General features: G+C 44.3%; 1 protein-coding gene across 3 annotated transcripts in view; it reads right to left on the minus strand.

Annotated features, from left to right (window-relative positions):
- Positions 1-23,090, minus strand: part of LOC109874123 (gamma-aminobutyric acid receptor subunit alpha-3-like) — a 139,763-nt gene that overhangs the window by 20,970 nt on the left and 95,703 nt on the right. For all 3 annotated transcript variants that reach the window (XM_020465913.2, XM_020465914.2, XM_020465912.2), the window contains exon 6: positions 1,602-1,684. In XM_020465913.2, the coding sequence (XP_020321502.1) occupies positions 1,602-1,684 (83 nt within the window). The remainder of the gene's footprint in view (positions 1-1,601; positions 1,685-23,090) is intronic.

Below are 23,090 nucleotides of genomic sequence, written 5' to 3' on the forward strand. Positions count from 1 at the left end.
TTGTACTTTAGGTACATCTGCCTTGTTCTGTTACAGCAACCTGTCTGGCTCGGAGATCCCCTTTATGAACAACATAGCATCATAAATCTACAGCCAAATTATTTTATATCTAGAGGGACAAAACAAACCCTGGCTCTCTTTAGCTTATATTCAGAATGTGAAACCCTGAGAGGTTCAGAGCTCGCAGGGAGGGAGAATAAAAGGCCTCTACATTATGTTTGTGATTGCTGTGCCATTTCCAATGAAAATAAATGTCATGTAAAATAGCGGTGATTGGGGCGAGCGGCGCACAGTGCTGCAGCAGATTGCCTGTAGCACGTCAGGCCTCAACAAAAGCCGCTAATTACTTGCCAACCGTGTGCCGTTGCGTTAAGGAGACGATTGTTCCTGGGCTTTGCAGCGGATTTCCGTTGATATAAATACAGATCAGAAGAGGAGCCGTGCCGAAGGGGGCATTGTGACAGTCTGCCAATCAGAGCCCTGCTCGCCGAAGGAAACAACGGCCCTGAAAGGGCTCCTTTTGTTTTATTGGCCGCCTGATGTTTTATTCACAACGCCATGGCCAGCTCCGAGTCACTCTGACCTTTAATATGTCATTGACAGAGTTCTTATTTCTAGGAACAATAACTTATAAAATAACATGTCCCTGTTCTATACGCTGTGAAACTTACGACTTAGAGCAGGGTTGTCAAACATACGGCCCGTGGGTAATGGATCTACATTCAAACAGTTTCTTGACTGTGTCCAGCTCGATAATCATTTGCAAAATGAAAGCTAGACAGTCAGGGAGCATCGGAAATTTTTAAAACGATGGATAGAAGACATTTTATATTAAACTAGGCAAGTCAGTTAAGAACAAATTCTTATTTTCAATGACGGCCTAGGAACAGTGGGTTAACTGCCTGTTCAGGGGCAGAACAACAGATTTGTACCATGTCAGCTCGGGGGTATGAACTTGCAACCTTCCGGTTACTAGTCCAATGCTCTAACCACTAGTCTACACTGCCGCCCCGGCAAAATTCAGTGCGGCCCTCCGGACCTCGTTAAAGACCAAAAGCGTCCTCCAGGGCTAAATGAGTTTGACATAGTTTTCCCCGCAAAATAGCCCGCCTACAAGGAAACTCGACAAATCTCGATGACGTTGAGTGCACGAGGGGATCTGTGCACTGTGTAGTGCCTTCCACAAAAAGTTCTGCTCTACAAAAGGACCCATAAGCGGCAGGGATGGAGACAGAACTAATGGACAAGATGTCTATTACACTCCACATGCAATTCACACGGTCCAAGGCTGCGGCCAGATTAAATGGATTTAAACCTTTGATTGATATGGTGGAGAACAACAGACCATTGTTTAACATGTATACACGTATATACATGTATACATTGTTTAACATGTCTGTATATAGCCTCGGTATTGTTATTTTATTGAGTTACTTTTTATGAAATGTATAACTTTTTACAGTTAAGGGCTTGTAAGTAAGCATTTCATTGTATTCGGCGCATGTGACAAATCAAATTGGATTTGATTTTAATCTATGACCTCTATTTCTGTGATGTCAGCTATATGGACCAGAATCAGATGTATATCTAGAGAGACTTACAGCTCCCAAACTTCAGAGGGCAGGCATGTGTATCCATGGGGAAATCCTCCAAGTGCATGGGACACTCAGCGTGGATGGTTAGCCTGGTCAGAGAGGGAGAAAAACAACAAGGACATGTCAGTGGACTGGCTGGAATATATAAACTATTCTTAAACCCTCCATGACACCTGTCACATGGTAGCAACACATACTGTATGTTAACGCTTTATATGTTGAGACATCCTTTTCATTTGCCAGATCCTGTTCAGTATCTTTCTAAAGGGCAAAGCAGTGGCTCGACACTGGACGCCTACTTCAATAACTTTTACTGCACACCATTCTGCACAATTAGACTTTCATCCTGTCACGTAGAGCTGCAATAGAAACATGAATGACAGGGCCTTAGTCATTTTCCTCTGTATCTGAATACAGTAAGTATACACTACGTCTCCTTACGGCCACCCAAGATTGTCCTGCCCCTGATGGCAGGGGAATATTGTGGTGCGCAAGAGATACTCTACTGTTCTGAGACTGACCTGACATTTGGGTTTTGTTGAAAAGAGAATGGAGGGGAGGGAAGGGGGACGAGGGGCGATGTGAGAGGGGAACAGTCAGCATGTGCAGTCACGTACTGTAGTGCGTCTGGACATCAATGTGTCTGCTGAAGGCTGCGGTGTCTGGGTTGCCAGTGATTTGTCTGTTTTCCCATTAGCAGAGCTCAAAGCTCCAACTCCCTCCATCCACCAGTAGGACCCAGCTAGTCAGCCAGCCAGACTACTCCGCTCTGGAGACCTGTGGAGCAGCCAAACAGACTGCTCTGGAGACCTGTGGAGCAGCCAGACAGACTGCTCTGGAGACCTGTGGAGCAGCCAGACAGACTGCTCTGGAGACCTGTGGAGCAGCCAGACAGACTGCGCTGGAGACCTGTGGAACAGCCAGACAGACTGCTCTGGAGACCTGTGGAGCAGCCAGACAGACTGCTCTGGAGACCTGTGGAGCAGTCAGACAGACTGCTCTGGAGACCTGTGGAGCAGCCAGACAGACTGCTCTGGAGACCTCTGGGCCAACCAGCCAGACTGCTCTGGAGACCTGTGGAGCAGCCAGCCAGACTGCTCTGGAGACCTGTCCATAGTTTATTTGACGGGGGCCTGCTTTAGATGGCAGTGGAAACAGATCTATGGGCCCCATGGAACCTTATCAACACCTACTGGAACCAGGATAAGAAACAGAACATGCTTCTTCCTGAGCAATGACATAGGTATAGGCATTATGTACAGAAAATGTATATGGAATTGAGAGATTCTTCGTTAGTATTGTAATTTGTTTTTGGAATACAATATACAGCAATGCATTCGGGGGAATAGTAACCCTGAGAAAAACACATTTTTTCAGGCTCCAATGCATTCCCCACCATTGTTAATAAAACCCATCGATTTCTATTTTGTGTCCTCTCACTTTCATTAAAATGCAGCAGGTCAATCATTCAATTAACCCTGTGACCTAATAAACTCCATTCTGGTAAATACTTCCCTACACTTGAGTCTAGTAGAACACTGCTGTGATTTTGAGCAATGTCCCCTGCTCCTGCCATCAAGACGTCATAAAGTCTACACTGTACCACCCCTCATAAGTGTTTAATGAGATAAAGCATCTTACCCCCTGGGTAACCTTCAACCATAATGGTTATGATGTTCTTGGCCTTGAAAATAAACTATACTTGGAGGAAGAAGAACACTTCGCTGCTGACAATTAATGGCCTTCCTGTGTGTGCGTGAGTGTATGTGTGCCTGTCGGCCGGGAAGCCACGGCAAAAATGGCCTCATGGGGCCAACCCCTCCTTCTCCCGTTGCCGCCTCCCGAATAACAGTTGCATCGATCACAGTGCCATCGCCAGAGCCTGTAGCACCTTGTCTCTGTCGGAGCTCCAGGGGGCCTTAGAGGGAGTTGTGTGTTCCACTCCAGCCACCCCCACCCCCTTTATTTGAAGTTCTACTCCATACCTCACCAGCTCCTGAAAACTTCTCCCATTACTTATCAATCTGGCCAGTGGAGAAGATGAGTCTGTGTTGATGGAACTCTATTGCATTACTAGCTAGAGGTCTGTTTGGGTGATTCACAGCTTCTGGAGGACTTTCAGAGTCTGCCTTTCAATCTATCACTTCTGCTCTCTTTGTTGTAATAAGCTTTCAACTTGACATATACACTTCACAGAGAACAAATGGTCACGTCAGACGCTGACACTGGACCTTTGTCTGGTGCTGAGACACACACCCAGGGCCGGCTCCAGGCATAAGCGACGAACAAAAAAAGATACTCAGTTGGGTTTCAACTTACTGTTGGAGTTAGAATAGTAGAATACACAAGATGTAAGTTAGAAATTTGGTTGTGCATCAGCAGTTTTTCTAATTTTGTCATTCACTGATAGTCACTCATTTACTCGTGCCAGCTAACAATTTTTAGATTGGTAAGTTTAGTCTTGCCAGTTATCTAAACCTCCAGGGTGCCCCAATTGACTTTGTTAGTCATTATCATTCAGTTATCATTAACATGGCATAAGTCATGGAAAAATGTGTAGAATTGCAGGAAATTAGCTTTAAAACTGAAAGAAAAATTGCCACCTCATAGCAAAATGAGCAGAATTGCAGGAAATTAGCATTAAAACTGCAACAATTTCACTCTGCCACATGTCAAAATTAGTAGAATTGCTGGAAATGTGTTATAAAATTGCAAAATATTCTCTTTGCCTCAAATCGAAATGTGTAGAACTGCAGAAAACTTGCTTTAAAATTGCAAAAATGTCTCTCTGCCCGATGGCAAAATACCGTAAGTAGAATTCCATGACATTTGTTATAAAATTGCAGGAAATTTACCTTAAATCCACCATCAATTGGGGGGGCCACAACATTTTTTCTGTTGCTTAGGGCCACCAAAAGGCTAGAGCCAGCCACGTATACCCCCTCCTCGGTGTGATGAGTGAAAAATCTACTGTCAGGTCCAGGGCGGATCGTTCATCATCATACTTATCATCATAGCTGGGGACTCTGGATCATGATCAATGAGTCTCCCTCTCCAAGACAGAAATCCCTGGTGAGACCATACGCTACTGTAATGATGACACCGTACCCCACCTACTCCACCTCCTCCGAAGGAAAACACCCCTGGGAGAGGAGGAGGGGGTGGGGGCGTGGTGTTGACAAGAGAGAGATGGACTACAACAGAGCTGTACATTTTATGGAAGGCTAGTGAATGACCCCTGCATCTGCTAAGCAGACATTCAATCAGTCAAATGCAACATAATGGAGAATTTACCTTTCCACAAGGTCAACATAACATTTCATAGATAGGGTTGCAAAGTGAAAGTATATTACTGTAAACCTTCTAATGGGTAGTTATGGGTACTTCAGATTATCACAGGTGTCTGTAAATTATCTCTAGCCCTCCATGGCCTTATCACATGTAAAATAAATAAACAAATCAAATAAGAGGATTTAAAAATGTGAATAACATCAACAAATTATGACAAAACTGCAAAACATTAACCTAAATATAAACAATCAACTTTGTGAGTACCATTGGTGTTTAATATTCAGCATGTTTCACATACTTGTATTTATTTTACAACTGTATGTCAATATGTCTTTGTTGTAAATGTTTTGGCACCAACTGGTGGCAGTTTCGAAAAAGTCAATAGTTGGAAGAGTTGCAGAGTTAATGGAAAATAATACTATTATTGATTAGATATTTTTTAATTGGGCAATTTTCTATTGAACCATATGGTCTATCCACTAGAAACTCATTGACAACATGGACAGATATTAAAAAATGAATACTATGTATATGAAGTTATTGAAGTTTAAGTTATATCCTGCGCCATAGATTAGCTGTTAATTACCAAAATTACTCAATATTCTGGTAACATTTGGTAAATTAGCGGTAGCTTTGCAACCCTTATCCCAGATATCCTGCCCCCCAGAGTATACATCACAAGAGTGTCCTTTCTGCTTTTGTCTGACTATGCGAGTGGTGAGCTCATAGGTCATAAGATCAGGAAAGCCATTACATTTGTACAGCTCTGCCCTTGGCTTTTAAACCCTAATCAAGGATTACAATATTACTATCCATATAACTATCCAACCAAGGTTTTTCCCACAGTGCTATTCCTTAGGTTCTGATGCCTGGCTCTCACAGTTATAACAACGCACGGCAATTAGCTCGAGAGAAGATCTCCGTAATTACCGTTATACACAATGACTTGCGGAAACGCTGTGAAACGCACAGTACTACTCTCGCACCACACAATTCATTTACTGCTACATTGGGCTAAATCCTATAGTGGAATATGCATATTGAAATGAGAGGTAGCTGTAAAAATGGTAGTAACTAACTACAGTGGTAATTATGGTGGTAACACACAAACCAGTCTTCTCAGAGTGGTTCTATGCATTGTGTTGATGTATGTCAGGGTCTGGTTGCTTAGAAACCTTGGATAGGGCTGTATGTGTTGTCCACTTGAGCAACATGACTGTCCTTTACTATGGGGATTCATTCAAAACAAAAATGCTCTGCTCTCTGTGCCATGACTTCCCGTCTGTTTTTTATTGACCCTTTATATAACTAGGCAAGTCATTTAAGAACAAATCCTTATTTACAATGAAGGCCTACCCTGACCAAACCCCAACGACGCTGGGCCAATTGTGCGCCGCCCTATGGGTCTCCCAATCACGGCCGGTTGTGATACAGCCTGGAATCAAACCAGGGCCTGTAGTGACAACTCTAGCACTGAGATGCAGTGCCTTAGACCGCTGCGCCACTCGGGAGCCCTCTGGTCTCCTCTGTACAGGAGACCAGAGGAGGAATGGGTTAATAAAATGTATTAACCCATTCAAACCTAAATGATCAGGAGATGTAATTTCAGTTCATGTCCTTGCACATGTTGTACACTGAAGAACATTTAAAAATGTTATACAAGGCAACCAGTGGTCTAAAAGAGGAAACCATTTTCCTCTGGCCAGTGGTATAACATACTCATGCTGACATGACTAGCAGGGATAGGTTGCCCTGAATGAATGAGTCTATTCTGTAACTTTTGTCAGTTCTGGTGAACTGCAGGTGTAGGACATGAGTTCACATCAGCTTCCTTCACAACAGACTACTTCTGAACAGGAGCAAAAGACCAGAGTGAAAGGTCACCCAAAATGGCTCCCCGAATGAGTGTTTCAAAAAGAGATTCAAACCAGAGATGACTTGAGAGTCACATTATTCTGGTGATTGAACTGCAGTAGACCATGTGTATGTGACCAATAAAATTTGATTTGATTTGAGTAGAGTCTGGATGGAATTAAGACTAAGCTTTACAAGTATCATTTGCTCAGCAGGTACATTTCCTTGCACAAATCACCCTCTGAGGTAACAAGATGACATTAAGAGCAGAGAAAACATCCCGCCTGCCTCTTACAGGATATAATGTAACTCCCCAGTTAAAAAACTCCCAAGTTTATACTTGTAAACCTCCAACTATTATTTTGTTCTTCTAAAATCAGCCGAACTCGAGCACACACACACTACCCTAATTATGAGGTGGCTGAGCAGCTAACAGGGCGTGAAATGCCCCGTTACAATATGTGTCAGTCACAGCTGTGGCCAAATGAGTGGCGACGTGGGAACCAACCCTCCCCATCCCATTTCCTCCATGCCCAGCACTCCTCTCCCTGCATGGTCTCAGGAGCCCCTACCAACATCCTGCTAAACGCCCGTAGGTGTGTCAATCAGAACGCAGGCTGAAACAGAGTAGAGACAGATCCCTGACTGAGTTTGACTTTATTTCCATCTGTGTCAAGGTTACACATTCACGCAGCAAATCTGTAATGCACCTGACAGCCAAGCCAAAGTCTCCCGTCACTGTTGCTGTCTATTTAACAGGCTCTAGCTGGCTCTTTGGCTGCCATTGTCTCGTCACATGTCTCAATAAACGTGCCCTTGTGCAGGTTCACAAACAGTTAGTGTTTCAGTGTACAAACATCATTAAAATGGACCCCTTGGCTCCAATTAGACAACACCCCTAGGAGGAGGATGGCAGCAGTGTTTAGTATTATTTTCACCACTGAAAATGCCACTGAGAATCTGTTTTATGGACCCAGAGATGCTTGACATCAGTTAGAGTACGAGAAAGTAATTAAACCTGAATCTGTGTGAAAACAAACTACCCGTATTTACCCAGCACAAAGACTCCTAATCCAATAACATGCAGCAAACACAGAGCGAAGGTCAGACAGAAAATACAGTTTTTATTTGGACGGCCCTAAACCCAATGCTGAATTCAATGTTGTACTTTCTTTCTCCTCGGCACATGTCTGCTTATTATTGGAAGTGTTAAAAGGAGAGTTCTATTAGCCTGGCAGACTACTATTAAAACTTCATCCAAAAGGCACTTCAAATGTCTATTAAACACTTGACTCCCCTGGGACAAGAGTACATCCAGATACCCTTACTAGGAGGTCAGCTGACTTAGTGCTATCTGTCACTATCTGATTGTGTTGTCAGTATTTCACAAGGATGCACACCAACCCACACATCACTATCAATGATGATGTTCCAGAGGAGAAAACATGCCACAATTATCAGCAGTGTTTGTACTTCTTCAATTCCAATATTGTTTGTTTAGCTAGAGGCAATTTTGTTTTCTTATATATTTTTTCTCTCTCATCTCATATGATATACTCATCAGTATAGGAGCAGAAAGTATTGAAGATTTCATTAGTTTAAGCATGAATCCAGGGTCAGACGCAAGTACTACCGTCGTTCCTAATGATGTTGTATAACGGCAACCAGGCTTTATATTCAACATACAGTGGAATGTATTGTTTAAAATACTTACAGTAAATTCCAAAACACATGCAGGGCTATAATGGGAGCTTTTAAAAAAATCTTTATTTTACTAGGCAAGTCCGTTAAGAACAAATTCTTATTTTTAATGATGGCCTAGGAACAGTAGGTTAACTGCCCTGTTCAGGGGCAGAATGACAGATTTTTACCTTGGGGGTTTGGTCTTGCACACTTTTGGTTACTAGTCCAACGCTCTAACCACTAGGCTACCTGCCGCCCCAGCTAAGCTGGGAACCAAACTGGGAGCCATGCTGGGAGCTATGCTGTAGGCCCCATGCTTTAGGCCCCATGCTGTAGGCCCCATGCTGTCGGCCCCATGCTGTAGGCCCCATGCTGTAGGCCCCATGCTATGCTGTAGGCCCCATGCTCTGCTGTAGGCCCCATGCTATGCTGTAGGCCCCATGCTGTAGGACCCATACTATGCTGTAGGCCCCATGCTGTAGGCCCCATGCTTTAGGCCCCATGCTGTAGGCCCCATGCTGTAGGCCCCATACTGTAGGCCCCATGCTATGCTGTAGGCCCCATGCTGTAGGCCCCATGCTGTAGACCTCATGCTGTAGGCCCCATGCTGTAGGCCCCATGCTGTAGGCCTCATGCTGTAGGCCTCATGCTGTAGGCCCCATGCTTTAGGCCCCATGCTTTAGGCCCCATGCTGTAGGCCCCATGCTTTAGGCCCCATGCTGTAGGCCCCATGCTGTAGGCCCCATGCTGTCGGCCCCATGCTGTAGGCCCCATGCTTTAGGCCCCATGCTGTAGGCCCCATGCTGTAGGCCCCATGCTGTCGGCCCCATGCTGTAGGCCCCATGCTGTAGGCCCCATGCTATGCTGTAGGCCCCATGCTCTGCTGTAGGCCCCATGCTATGCTGTAGGCCCCATGCTGTAGGACCCATACTATGCTGTAGGCCCCATGCTGTAGGCCCCATGCTTTATGCCCCATACTGTAGGCCCCATGCTATGCTGTAGGCCCCATGCTGTAGGCCCCATGCTGTAGGCCTCATGCTGTAGGCCCCATGCTGTAGGCCCCATGCTGTAGGCCTCATGCTGTAGGCCTCATGCTGTAGGCCCCATGCTTTAGGCCCCATGCTTTAGGCCCCATGCTGTAGGCCCCATGCTTTAGGCCCCATGCTTTAGGCCCCATGCTGTAGGCCCCATGCTTTAGGCCCCATGCTGTAGGCCCCATGCTGTAGGCCCCATGCTGTCGGCCCCATGCTGTAGGCCCCATACTGTAGGCCCCATGCTATGCTGTAGGCCCCATGCTGTAGGCCCCATGCTGTAGGCCCCATGCTGTAGGCCTCATGCTGTAGGCCTCATGCTGTAGGCCCCATGCTGTAGGCCCCATGCTGTAGGCCTCATGCTGTAGGCCCCATGCTGTAGGCCCCATTCTATGATTAATCACCACTTTATTCCCTACCTTTGTGAACATGCACATTTCTGTACAGTATTTAAACCACGCTCTGAATCTTTGTACTTTAACTTTTAATGACTCACCCTTACTGAACCCTTCTACCCAGTAGAGATGGAGACAAGGTTTGCAGAAAAAGGGCTGGAGTGATAAAAGGCACCTCAGCCTGTTCCAAACCCCCTCCCCTCACTATAGATCTCAGTGCCTGGCTGCCACTTCATACTGCTGACCCTGGTGAGGTGTCATTTGCAGCTGGCTAAATCAACAGGGACAACTGCAGAGAGTGGAGCTGGCACGCACTGAGAGAGGCAACAAAGAGCACACGCCCTCCAATTCCATCTGGCATTCCAAGGCAGCACTGTAGAGGTAACCTTAAGACCTCCATGTGCAACAATTACTCACAGGCAGACATTAATAGCCATCTCCCTCCGTGTATTACGTCAGCGAGCTAAATGACTAGAAATACATGCCTGCCCTTAACTATCTAACACCTCATCTGCCCCCATGGTTGTTTTAACTCCCCTATCCCATCTCCCCCCACCTCTGCCTGGTCAGTGACTCTCATTCCCCTCACAAGGTGGAGACATCACTATTGGCTCTGTGACAGGGCTTCGCCAATAGGCACCCAAAGAGAGTGCCTGTTATAGCGCTGAACATGCAATTAAATCCTAACCCCTGCCGCCCCCATATCGAGTGCTGGGGCGAGGCCAGGGGAGGGCTGAAGGGCTGTGAAGAGGACAGAGACAGGGACAGCCAGGGACAGGGAGTAAAAGTCATGCTGAATGGGGCTCCACCACGGGGCTAATCCCAGGCTAACAAACTGCTGCGGCTGGCTGCCCGAGATGGATGGGAATGTCACCAGGAGGTCAAGGGAAACTTAAAAGAACCTGGAGAGGGAGGAAGGGGAAAAACTTTTATACCTTGCCAAGTAACATAGAGAAGGGCTGTACGAATCTCATGTAATGTTTCCATTAATGGCTGATAGTGCTCTATAATGTACTGTATAATATCTTCATCATACATTTTTTCCCCCAGTAAAATATTGAGCTACAATTAAAAGCAGAAATAAAATAAAATTGCATTATACTCTCAGAAGATTCTATCCTTTAATGTTTTAAATCTGAATATATTGACCATGGCCATGTAGTACTTGAAGGAAAAAATATGACTGAGTGACTGTACTTTTTCATTTAGAATGAAATCCACTGAACTCAAGCTGTACACGTCTAGAAACTCCTAAGAAAAAGAGCCTAAATGAAGTGTCAGTCCCCCAGAGGGAGCATCCTCCATCCAGTCAACATGGAACAGATGTGTGTGATACCTGGCTGCAGCATGTGCGCTGTAAGTTTGGAGCGCTATTCACAATGCCGCCAGTGTTTCCCATGCTGTCAGCCCAGCCTATCCCCCATAATGGATGGAGCTCCCTCAAGCACATCCATTACATGTGCACATCCGCAGAAACGTGACAACGTCGACAGGCTGCTGCTGCATCGTTAGCGTCTTGTCTATCATTATTGTAGGTTTGAACAAACAAAAGAAAGTATGCAAGGTAGTGATAAATGACAAGAATGAACTGACACGTATTTCATCCCTATCAAAACCATCATCATCATTAAAATGGACATTATCCTTGGCAAAAATGACAAGGGCACTGGACTGATGATCTAAATAGATGGATGTACCTTAATTGTAGTTATGCACACAGACATTGCTTCACTACATGATTACAAATTGGAACAAAGATGTGTCTGGGGCAATCAGAGAGGGTGAGGGAGAGATGCAGAGACACAGGGAGTACTGGAGGAAGAAAAGGGTAATGGAGAGATGCAGAATGACAGAGTACTGGAGGAAGAAGAGGATAATGGATAGATGCAGAGACACAGAGAGTACTGGAAGAAGAAGAGGATAATGGAGAGATGCAGAGACACAGAGTACTGGAGGAAGAAGAGGATAATGGAGAGATGCAGAGACACAGAGTACTGGAGAAAGAAGAGGACAATGGAGAGATGCAGAGACACAGAGAGTACTGGAGGAAGAAGAGGATAATGGAGAGATGCAGAGAGACAGAGAGTACTGGAGGAAGAAGAAAGTAATGGAGAGATGCAGAAACACAGAGTACTAGAGGAAGAAGAGGGTAATGGAGAGATGCAGAATGACAGAGAGTACTAGAGGAAGAAGAGGATAATGGAGAGATGCAGAAACACAGAGAGTACTGGAGGAAGAAGAGGGTAATGGAGAGATGCAGAGACACAGAGAGTACTGGAGGAAGAAGAGGATAATGGAGAGATGCAGAGACACAGAGAGTACTGGAGGAAGAAGAGGGTAATGGAGAGATGCAGAATGACAGAGTACTGGAGGAAGAAGAGGATAATGGAGAGATGCAGAGACAAAGAGAGTACTGGAGGAAGAAGAGGATAATGGAGCGATGCAGAGACACAGAGTACTGGAGGAAGAAGAGGATAATGGAGAGATGCAGAGACACATAGAGTACTGGAGAAAGAAGAGGACAATGGAGAGATGCAGAGACACAGAGAGTACTGGAGGAAGAAGAGGATAATGGAGAGATGCAGAAACACAGAGTACTAGAGGAAGAAGAGGGTAATGGAGAGATGCAGAATGACAGAGAGTACTGGAGGAAGAAGAAAGTAATGGAGAGATGCAGAAACACAGAGTACTAGAGGAAGAAGAGGGTAATGGAGAGATGCAGAATGACAGAGAGTACTGGAGGAAGAAGAGGATTATGGAGAGATGCAGAGAGACAGAGAGTACTAGCGGAAGAAGAGGGTAATGGAGAGATGCAGAGAGACACAGGGTACTGGAGGAAGACGAGGATAATGGAGAGATGCAGAATGAGAGAGTACTGGAGGAAGAAGAGGATAATGGAGAGATGCAGAGAGACAGACAGTACTGGAGGAAGAAGAGGATAATGGATGAGCGAGAGATGGCCTAAATGGAGACACAGTTTCAACAAAACTGGGGAATGAATGCAGGCTGCTCTCCTCTCTGCTGCTGGATAGTGGGAGGGCCAGAGCTCCCATATTTACTGTCGTTTTACAGAGCAATCTGCAGTGCACCATCCCATCCCCCAACAGACAGCATATAGACAGGCAGTGCTGACTGCCTCCAGCCAATAACTTTCCTTGTTGAGCTAATCAGGGCTGAATCCGGTCAGTGACGGCCTGGCTGTGTGGCAGGAATGAGGGCTGCAGCCAGCCTCATAATAAGCACTGTGACTTTGGCCGGCCTTTGATTAGACCGCACCACGATGTCCGTTTCACCAAACAAAACCACAGTCCGTGTCTCTCTTGTTTTTCTTGTGTCTTGGAATGTTGACCCCCCCTCCCTCCTCTCTCGGCATGATGCCTGCTTCTGCCTGTAGTGCAGAAATGCTTACTGCTGCAGAATCCACCTGTTGAGTTCTAGAAGGAATCCTGTTGTGACTTACTGATTGAATCTGCAACATATTACTGGGACCTTTCCATCTGCTGGGCTCTGGTGCTGTTTGTGACAGGACAATGAATGTGTTTCATGAAATGCTACTATGGAAATACAAAATACTGTACAAGTAGAAACCATAGTAGGATTCAGAAATGTTTGGGACATTCACTACACCGATTACAATATGACAATCTTCAAGCTGTAGTAATATTGGCAACTATTAGCAATGGTTCAACAATGGTTCAACAATGGTTCAACAATGGTTCAACAATGTGTCATATGTGCATCATAAAAAAGTAAAAGGACACCAACATGGCGTTGTGTGTTGAAGTTGGCTGAACTCTCTCTATATATGGCTCTGACCTGACCTATCCTGAGTGCCAGGACACAGACTGGCACTCAGGCTACGCTTGACCTGCTATACTAGTTTAATGAATGACCAATTACCACACTATGTCATCATGACACCAGCCACTCTAAAGGACTGAAGTTTGGCAACGACCCCAGATGGAAAGGAATAACTGTTTACATTACACTATTTCTCATTTCACCAGGGTCTTATGTAAAGAGAGGAAGGCATCGCTTAGTTTTCTGTCATAGCTTAGAGGCTGCCTTTGAGACAGCTGACCTCGCAGCGCTGGGTGCTATGGAAGTGTAATCTATCTTTTGTATCAGTCACATTTACCACAGGCAGTTTGTGCACACAGTACTCTTTAATTCATGAAAACATAATGCACTCTCCATAAAATGCTGTTGGAGACAACTGCAGCCTGTCTTTAAGACACAACTGGTAGAACTGTGAAGGGCAAGGCACTTTGTGAAGAGACAGCGATAAAACAGCAATAAACATCCAGTCCTGGATCTATTATTTAACCCCCCCCCCTCACTCTGCTCTCAAAATGCCACCACCAAACAGCTACAATACACTGCAATAGAGGGACAAAAGGTGACATACAGATGTTAGATCTTAACTTGATCACTCTTTTGTCACTAAGAATTTTCCTGCTGCATCAGTAAATTCAAATGAGCCCCATGAGTCCCTGAAAAAGACCAGTTCTCGTTCTCTCCATGCAGAGACAGTTGAGTCATTGGGATCAGGGCTTGCTATCAAAATAATTGACTTGCTCGCTCAAACGCTAGGCCTAGGTCCTATTACTGAAACATTCAAATGTACAAAAATGTATCTGAAATGAAGCCATGTGGGTTCAATTGACTTGATTTATATAGACATTTCAAATATTGTACCCCCGATCTTGATAAGAAATGACCATGCCAGACACTTTTGGAGAATAGAATAATAACAGCAGGTAACATCAACATTAGTTTCCATTCATACAAAGTGTCAGGTAAATTGCCACAGTAGATTTGCCTTGGTAAACAATTAACCCCTTTATTTATATATTGTATGGAAATGCTTGTCAAATCTATAAATCGCTTTTAGTCTGTTCAAAAAGGACCTAAATTGTTCTGATTACCTCACCAACCTAGAGGGCCAACATACTGTATCTTGAAAGACTTTGGTTGCAAGCAGGACCAAGGTAACACCGACATAATCTTTTAGGGAGTGGTAAAGGAGGTGACCAATAATGGTTGCAATTGAGATCAGTGCGCGGGTGAATTTAGCACGTATTGATGGTTTAATCTGGCGATAATCTAGTGCCATCGATTGGTGCAATAACCCCCTTATTATTTGATTATATTCCAGTAAATGATGTAGGCTATCCGTTAGCCTATCCATTGTCACATAATGAAAGGTGTGAAAACCCATAATAGGCTACTGTGTTTCCCTGGCTGAGTTGATGAGCTGATTTGGGCCATCAGCTGATTGACAGATGTAGGCCTACTGTAGAATAATAAACTTTCCTCCAGGTTGGATGCTCGTCCATGTTGTATAGTTTGGCTATGTATAATTTGTCAATATAGTTCTACTCTTTAGTGTGGATTGAAAGCCTGTATCGTGTGGCTTTAATATTTCATTTGGTAAAACTAATGAAGTCACTCAAACCCTTAACAAAGAGTTGCAGTGTTTTGGAGTGGGTGGCCAGTAATAAACTGGTCCTGAAAATCTCTAAAACTAAGAGCATTGTATTTGGTACAAATCATTCCCTAAATTCTAGACCTGAGCTGAATCTGGTAAAGAATCGTGTGGCTGTTTGAACAAGTTAAGGAGACACAATTACTTGGTGTTACCTTAGATTGTAAACTGTCATAGTCAAAACATATAGATTCAATGGTTGTAAAGATGGGGAGAGATCTGTCCGTAATAAAGAGATGCTCTGCTTTTTTGACACCACACTCCACAATGCAAGTCCTGCAGACTCTTATTGTATTTTACTTAGATTTTTGTCCTGTCAAGTGCTGCATAGAAAGACCTAGTTAAGCTCCAGCTGGCCAAGAACAGAGCCACACATCTTGCTCTTCATTTTAATCAGAGGGTTAAGAGTTGGCTAAGAGTTGAGGTAAGACTGACTGCGTCACTTCTTGTTTTATAAGAAATATTCATGTGTTGGAAATTCCAAATACATACAGCACTGACACACACACCTACACCACCAGATGTGCCACCGGGGGTCTTTTCACAGGCCCCAGGTGCAAATATTTTAGCTGTGGTTGCTGATGTGTATATGGTTGAACCATCAGCATACATGGACACACATGCTTTGTTAAATGCCAGTGGCAAGTCATTGGTAAAAAAAAAAGGTTTTCAAAATAAGAGTAGAGGGCATTGAGAGCTACCATGCGGTACACCACACTTTACATGTTTGACATTTGAGAAGCTTCCTTTAAAAGAAAACCCTCTCTGAGATCTATTAGATAGACAGCTCTGAATCCACGATATGGCTGAGGTTGAAAAGCCATAACACATACTTTTTCTCATAACAGGTTATGGCCAATATCAAAGGCTGCTATGAAATCTAACAGTAAAGTTCCCACAATCTTCTTATAAATTTCTCTCAACCAATCCTCCGTCAAATGTGTCAGTGTCATATGTTGAGTGCCCCTCTCTATAAGCATGCTGAAAGACTTGTTTACATGATGCTGTGCGGTTTGTTGCTAACTTTACTTTGCTACCTGCCAACTTTACAGTTTTTACTTTTTAATGACCTATTTATATATACATTTTATTCCCTCGCTCAACTTTTTTCATTAAACTTTTTCACCCCGGACGCTTTATCTGGATGTGGTTTGTCAGGACCTCCACCAGCCGAAGCTAAGTAGTAACATTAACATTATGCCTTCTAATTGCAGTCGCTGTACTCATAATATACAGGAGAACGATCGCCTTATGACCAGGATAGCAATTCAGACGCAATCGTTAGGCAAGGGTAATTTAAGTGTAGGAAAGGATGAAATAGCGTCTGTGCCACCAATAAGTACAGATAGTAGTATAAATCCCCTCGCACAGTCCCCGCAGCTGGACAATATTCTCATGGCTTTTGGAAGGGAATGCTGTAGGAATTCTCAACCGGTGTCGCTCATTCACGCGACAGAAACTTTCAACCGGTTCTCCCCATTAAGCAACGGGTCGGAGTCAGAGGCCGAGCCTTCTCTGGTCTCTCCTTCTCCCGTTACTGAGACGCCGAAGCCTCCGACCATTAGCTCTGACAAATTGAAAACCCTATTCATTGGCGACTCCATTACCAATAATATTAGACCTAAAACGAATCATCCAGCGATCATACACTGTTTACCAGGGGGCAGGGCTACCGACGTTAAGGCTAATCTGAAGATTGTGCTGGCTAAGGCTAAAACTGGCGATTGTAGAGAGTATAGGGATAATGTTATCCACGTCAGCACCAACGATGTTAGGATGAAACAGTCAGAGGTCACCAAGCGCAACATAGCTTCAGCGTGTAAATCAGCCAGAAAGATGTGTCGCATTGAGTAATTGTCTCTGGCCCCCTCGCAGTTAGGGGGAGTGATGAGCTCTACAGCAAAGTCTCACAACTCAATCACTGGTTGAAAACTGCTTTCTGCCCTTCCCAAAAGATAGAATTTGGAGATAACTGGCCCTCTTTCTAGGACTCACCCACAAACAGGACCAAGAGGGGTGGAGGGGTGCTCTCATCTTATCTACGAACATAGACAGGGCTCTAACTCCCCTAGCTCCACAATGAGATAGGGTGCAGGCCAGGCAGCAGGCTGTTAGCCAGCCTGCCAGCTTAGTGGAGTCTGCCACTAGCACAGTCAGTGTAGTCAGCTCAGCGATCCCTATTGAGAATGTACTCGATCTCGGTTGGGCAAAACTAAACGGCAGTATTCGCCTTAGCAATCTCACTGGAATAAAGACTGTCATTATTGAAAGAGATTGTGATATCTCACATCTAAAAATAGAGCTACTTAATGTTAGATCCCTCACTTCCAAGGCAGTTATAGTCAATGAACTAATCACTGATCATAATCTTTATGTGATTGGCCTGACTGAAACATGGCTTAAGCCTGATGAATTTACTGTGTTAAATGAGGCCTCTCCTCCTGGTTACACTAGTGACCATATCACCGCGCATCCCACAAAGGCAGAGGTGTTGCTAACATTTATAAAAATAAAAAAACGACTGCGTTTTCATCTTTTCAGCTTCAAGTCATGAAATCTATGCAGCTTACTCAATCACTTTTATAGGTACTGTTTACAGGCCTCTTGGGCCGTATACAGCGTTCCTTACTGAGTTCCCTGAATTATTATCGGATCTTGTAGTCATGGCAGATAATATTGTAATTTTTGGTGACTAATATTCACATGGTAAAGTCCACCGACCCACTCCAAAAGGCTTTTGGAGCCATCATCGACTCAGTAGGTTTCGTCCAACATGTTTCCGGACCTACTCACTGCTACAGTCATAGTCACTGCTACAGTCATACTCTGTTGAGGTATCTACAAACAGGAGCGCGCAATTTGATAACATGCAGGCAGTTTTGTTGAACATTACTCGGTAACACGGTTCTACTCAGAATTCTGCAGACCAAAGACAATCAATTAATGAACACAATGACTAAGTTGGATGACAAATCAACAGAACTCATTGAAGTCGCTGACCAAATGAATGATGAGAGAACTCAGGTGATGAAGATGGAAATCTTGATTTCTAAGCAAGCGGAAGAAATCTCATCACTGAATCTCTCGCTCTGTACTCAAGACCTCTATCTGCAAACCATGACAGATAAGTTTGAGACCTAAAGGAGCAAGTGCGACACTCATATGTCCAAAATCAGTACTCTAAGCGCTTAAGTGGACTCTGCATTGCAGCAGAATACCACCCTTAGGTACCATCTGGAGGAAGTCCAGAATGGTCACGCTCTACAGCGTGGCTATCCATCCAAGCAACCGGAGCCCTACACTCAAAGGAGTGAAGACGATAGGTTTCAGACATTGCCTCCATTAAGTGTTCCTCAGTCTTCTCGTCTTGGCCATTCGGCACTGAGTAATACGGCACCTCTTGGCCAACAAAGCCAAAGCTTGGCTTCTCCTCTTGGCCTTTCGGCCCCACTTTCCCCACAGGATGAAGCCAACCCTCTCCGCCCGCTTGACGCGGAATACCTTGACAAACTCGTCAAGAATTTCCCCACCTTTGACCCCGTTCCATGTCAGCCAAACGATAATGAGACGTTCCTAGCTGACATAGAGGACGCGCTGGATGGCTACCCTGACAGGGTGGGTCCCGAAACACAAAGGGGGGGAATAGTAGCCCAGACCCATGATGAGCCTTATCGAGGCCGGTGGAGGGGCGAGACTACGGACAACACCGTACGAGACCACCAGAGCATAAATCAAATCTAGTTGTAAACTCCCCTTTAAGAACAGTGAGGAGCAGAACAGCAACATAGGAGTCACTCAGAGTGCAACACTGGGAAGGGGAATCTCCATTGCACTTTTCCAATGGTTAACACACATATCACTAATAAATAGAACCCTCCGTTCAGGAGAAAAGTTATTAGAAGTCATGAACCACGATCACACCACGTACGACTGGTCTAATACTTAGAGTACTTCCGTCATGAGGTTAGCTCCTCCGTGGATAACATAGCTATGAAGTATACTTCTTCATACCTACCGTCACTGGAAGACAGTGACTGGTAGTAAAACCACTACAGACTCCCTTGACACCAATTCTGACTGACCTCCAGGCATTGACCTGAAAATTACCTGACTACGTCAGACTCATTCCGAACAAGTTGTAATCTGCCAGGATACTTGGTTTCCTTCCCTTGACATGTGCGCTTGCGTAAGCATAAACGCACATGCACAACGGAACATCCAATTAGGATTTATGCTAGGATCACTTAAGGGTCCGAGCAAAATACCAGCCTTAGTAAAGTTGAACATTTATTTTGAGGCCTTTAACTGTACAGCTACAGCACTCACCATTATTCTTCCCGGAAGTACATACATCATCCCTGTAGACTGCCCAAAACTAGTGCTTTACAGCTGTAGATTTATCATATAGTTATCAACGTAGGATAGTACCCTAATCAACACCCCGCAAATTAGGAAAGCCCTAGATATGACATTAGACAATGCCATGATAGGGCTATTTTGCCAAGACCATGGACATAGATAGAATACAGTCCAATTAGATGATTAAGGTGGCATAACTATATTTAGTTTTGTTTATGCTTTCATTCATTTTGTTTCATTTTCTTCGGCACGTAGAAAGTTACAGAGCCATAAACAACTTCCCCATACAACCATCAGTTAGTGACACAACGCTGCTTATTTGGGAGGAAATGTAATGATATATTTCATGAGTGTGTGTGCGTTGTTAACATCCGCCTAAGTTACTGCCCAGATCTTCCATTCTGGACGACCAGACGACGGGTCCAGAACGGCGATCCCAATCCGGACATCCGCTGCCCAGCCATGGAGCAGACTTCTTCATTTGCAGACACCCTACCCGGGTCGACCACCAGAGGGGGGACTGCAACAGCAACTTTCAACTGGACATCTGCTGTCCAGCCATGGAGCGGACTTCATTCGCAGAATCCCTTCCCGGGTCGACCACTAGATGGGCACCACAACGATGGTCCACAACAAGGACAACCCACGGTCATTTTTATGTTGGTATGCAACATGCAGGTTAATCGCAAGATCGAACCCAACATTGGGGGACTCTCATGACGTTGGCCTACCTCTTCCATCCTTTTTCCTCTCTCTACCCTACTGATGTTACATTTGCAAAACCTTTGGTTAACATAGAGATTCTGGGAACATCAGAAGGTGGGGGGAAATGAACTATATTCTGGTAATCCAACCAATGGAACATATGTCAGTTCGGTTCTCATCAATGATAAGATGACATAAACACTACAGTGGAAAGTCTACACATCAGAGTTATCGGATTCACATGGAATTGTTGTTCAATTTAAATGTTTGAATATGAAATTATTCATGATGGGATGAAATGTGATTTTAGCTTCAAAAATGTGAGATTTGGGTTTTCATAAGATAGGGCTCTGCTCAATCAGTGGCCTGCCACTGTGAAGGGACATGGGCTATAAAACTTTTCAAACACGCCCTCCTCTCCCTTCCTATATAAGCCCTTGACGACAATATAACCTCCTGTTCCAAGGACGTGAGGACGACGGTCCGATGTCAGAATGGTTCAGATAATAACTACAGAACGAAGCCAACATCAGCGTGAGCTTTGGTTGCGAATGGTATGAACTTTGAACTCTTATTCACTACAGAAGTGATACCTCCTAGCCGTTGAGTTAGCATCAGCCGCTGCAAACGAGGGTGAGGAAGGAACAGACAGAGTATCCTGTCTATCACACAACAACGTTACTACAACATATCCAATTGACAACCAGAGACATTTTTCAAAGGACTTGGTTGGGCAACACGGCCTTCCATCTACCACCAACCTACTGAAGCGCAGCTCAGAGTAAATATTTATTGCATTTTCCTTTTCCAAATGGGCGGAAATTTAGAATGCATAAGATACTGTATTTACGATAGCGCAGCTTCTTCTCTTTGTTCCTCAGTCTTCCCGCTCTTTCACTCAAACCCAGCCCCTTTTCTTTTGTGTAACAAGCTGTCATATCTGTTCCGCCCGCTAGGGATGTTTTCCTTTATGACGTAATTTGTAATCAAGTTATCATTAATTATGGGTATGTGTAATTCTGTGTGATTAGTTAGGTATTTAGTAAATAAATGATTAACCCCAATTTTGTATTGCTGATTCAACCTATTTGCCAGGGTTCGTGCAGATAATCAAGAATTTACAACTTTCAGATGAGATTGAATTAAGATGACGATTAATATTGACTGCTATTGATGTAAAATATTACTAGGTCTTTAAGAGTTTATTCGGAAGATAACAGCTCTATAAATATTATTTTGTGGTGCCAAACTCTCTAGTTAATTACATTTACATGATTAGCTCAATCAGATAATATTAATTACGGATAAATTATTTCATAGAATAGCATGTCATATCACTTAATCCGGCATAGCCAAAGACACGACACAGCATACTATCAAGCATTTCACACATATGATTTAGATACGGACTGTTAGCACTTGGTTTGCCGATAGCAACACCCCAAAATAACATGTTTTAGATATGCCAGGTGAACCTGCAACCATAAAACTTCAAAAAGCCTTGACATAAGATCTTCTCTAAGCATTACATGGATATGGCTCTGAATAACACCTCCCCGATAAGCATTCATGCCTCTTCTATGGATGTTATATCCTTGCATTGCTACTGCTGTATCATCAAATTAATTATTTAAGTGAGTCTCAGAAATGGCTAACATATGAATGTTATCTGATGTTAGCAAGTTGCTGATTTCATGAATCTTATTTCTAAGACTACATACACTATATATACAAAAGTATGTGAGCACCATTTCAAATGAGTGGATTCAGCTATTTCAGTCACACCTGTTGCTGACATAGACAAACATTGGCAGTAGAATGGCCTTACTGAAGAGCTCAGTGACTTTCAACGTGGCACCATCATTGGATGCCACATTACCAACAAGTCAGTTCGTGAAATTTCTGCCCTGCTAGAGCTGCTCTGGTCAACTGTAAGTGCTATCATTGTGAAGTGGAAACGTCTAGGAGCAACAACTGCTCAGCCGCAAAGTGGTAGGCCACAGAACGGGACCGCCGAGTGCTGAAGCGCGCAGCACGTAAAAATAGTCTGTCCTTGGTTGCAAGTTCCAAACTGCCTCTGGAAGCAACTTCAGCACAAGAACTGTTTGTCGGGAGCTTTATGAAGTGGGTTTCCATTGCCACACACAAGCCACACACAAGCTTAAGATCACCATGCGCAATGCCAAGCGTCGGCTGGAGTGATGTAAAGCTTGCTGTCATTGGACTCGGGAGCAGTAGAAACTCGTTCTCTGGGGTGATGAATCATGCTTCACCATCTGGCAGTTCGATGGACGAATCTGGGTTTGGCAGATGCCAGGAGAACTCTACCTGCTCGAATGTATAGCCCTGTCAAGTTTGGTGGAGGAGGAATAATGGTCTGGGGCTGTTTTTCACAGTTCAGGCTAGTCCCTTTAGTTACAGTCAAGGGAAATCTTATCTCTACAGCATACAATGACATTCTAGACAATTCTGTGCTTCCAACTATGTGGCAACAGCTTGTGGAAGGCCCTTTCCTGTTTCAGTATGGCAATGCTCCCGTGCACAAAGCGAGGTCCTTACAGAAATGGTTTGTCAAGATTGGTGTGGAAGAACTTGACTGGCCTGCACAGAACCTGACCTCAACTCCATTGAACACCTTTGGGATGAATTGGAACACCGACTGCGAGCCAGACCTAATCGCACAGTGCCT

Source organism: Oncorhynchus kisutch, linkage group LG29 (genome assembly GCF_002021735.2).
Source record: "Oncorhynchus kisutch isolate 150728-3 linkage group LG29, Okis_V2, whole genome shotgun sequence".
NCBI classification, from domain to species: domain Eukaryota; kingdom Metazoa; phylum Chordata; class Actinopteri; order Salmoniformes; family Salmonidae; genus Oncorhynchus; species Oncorhynchus kisutch.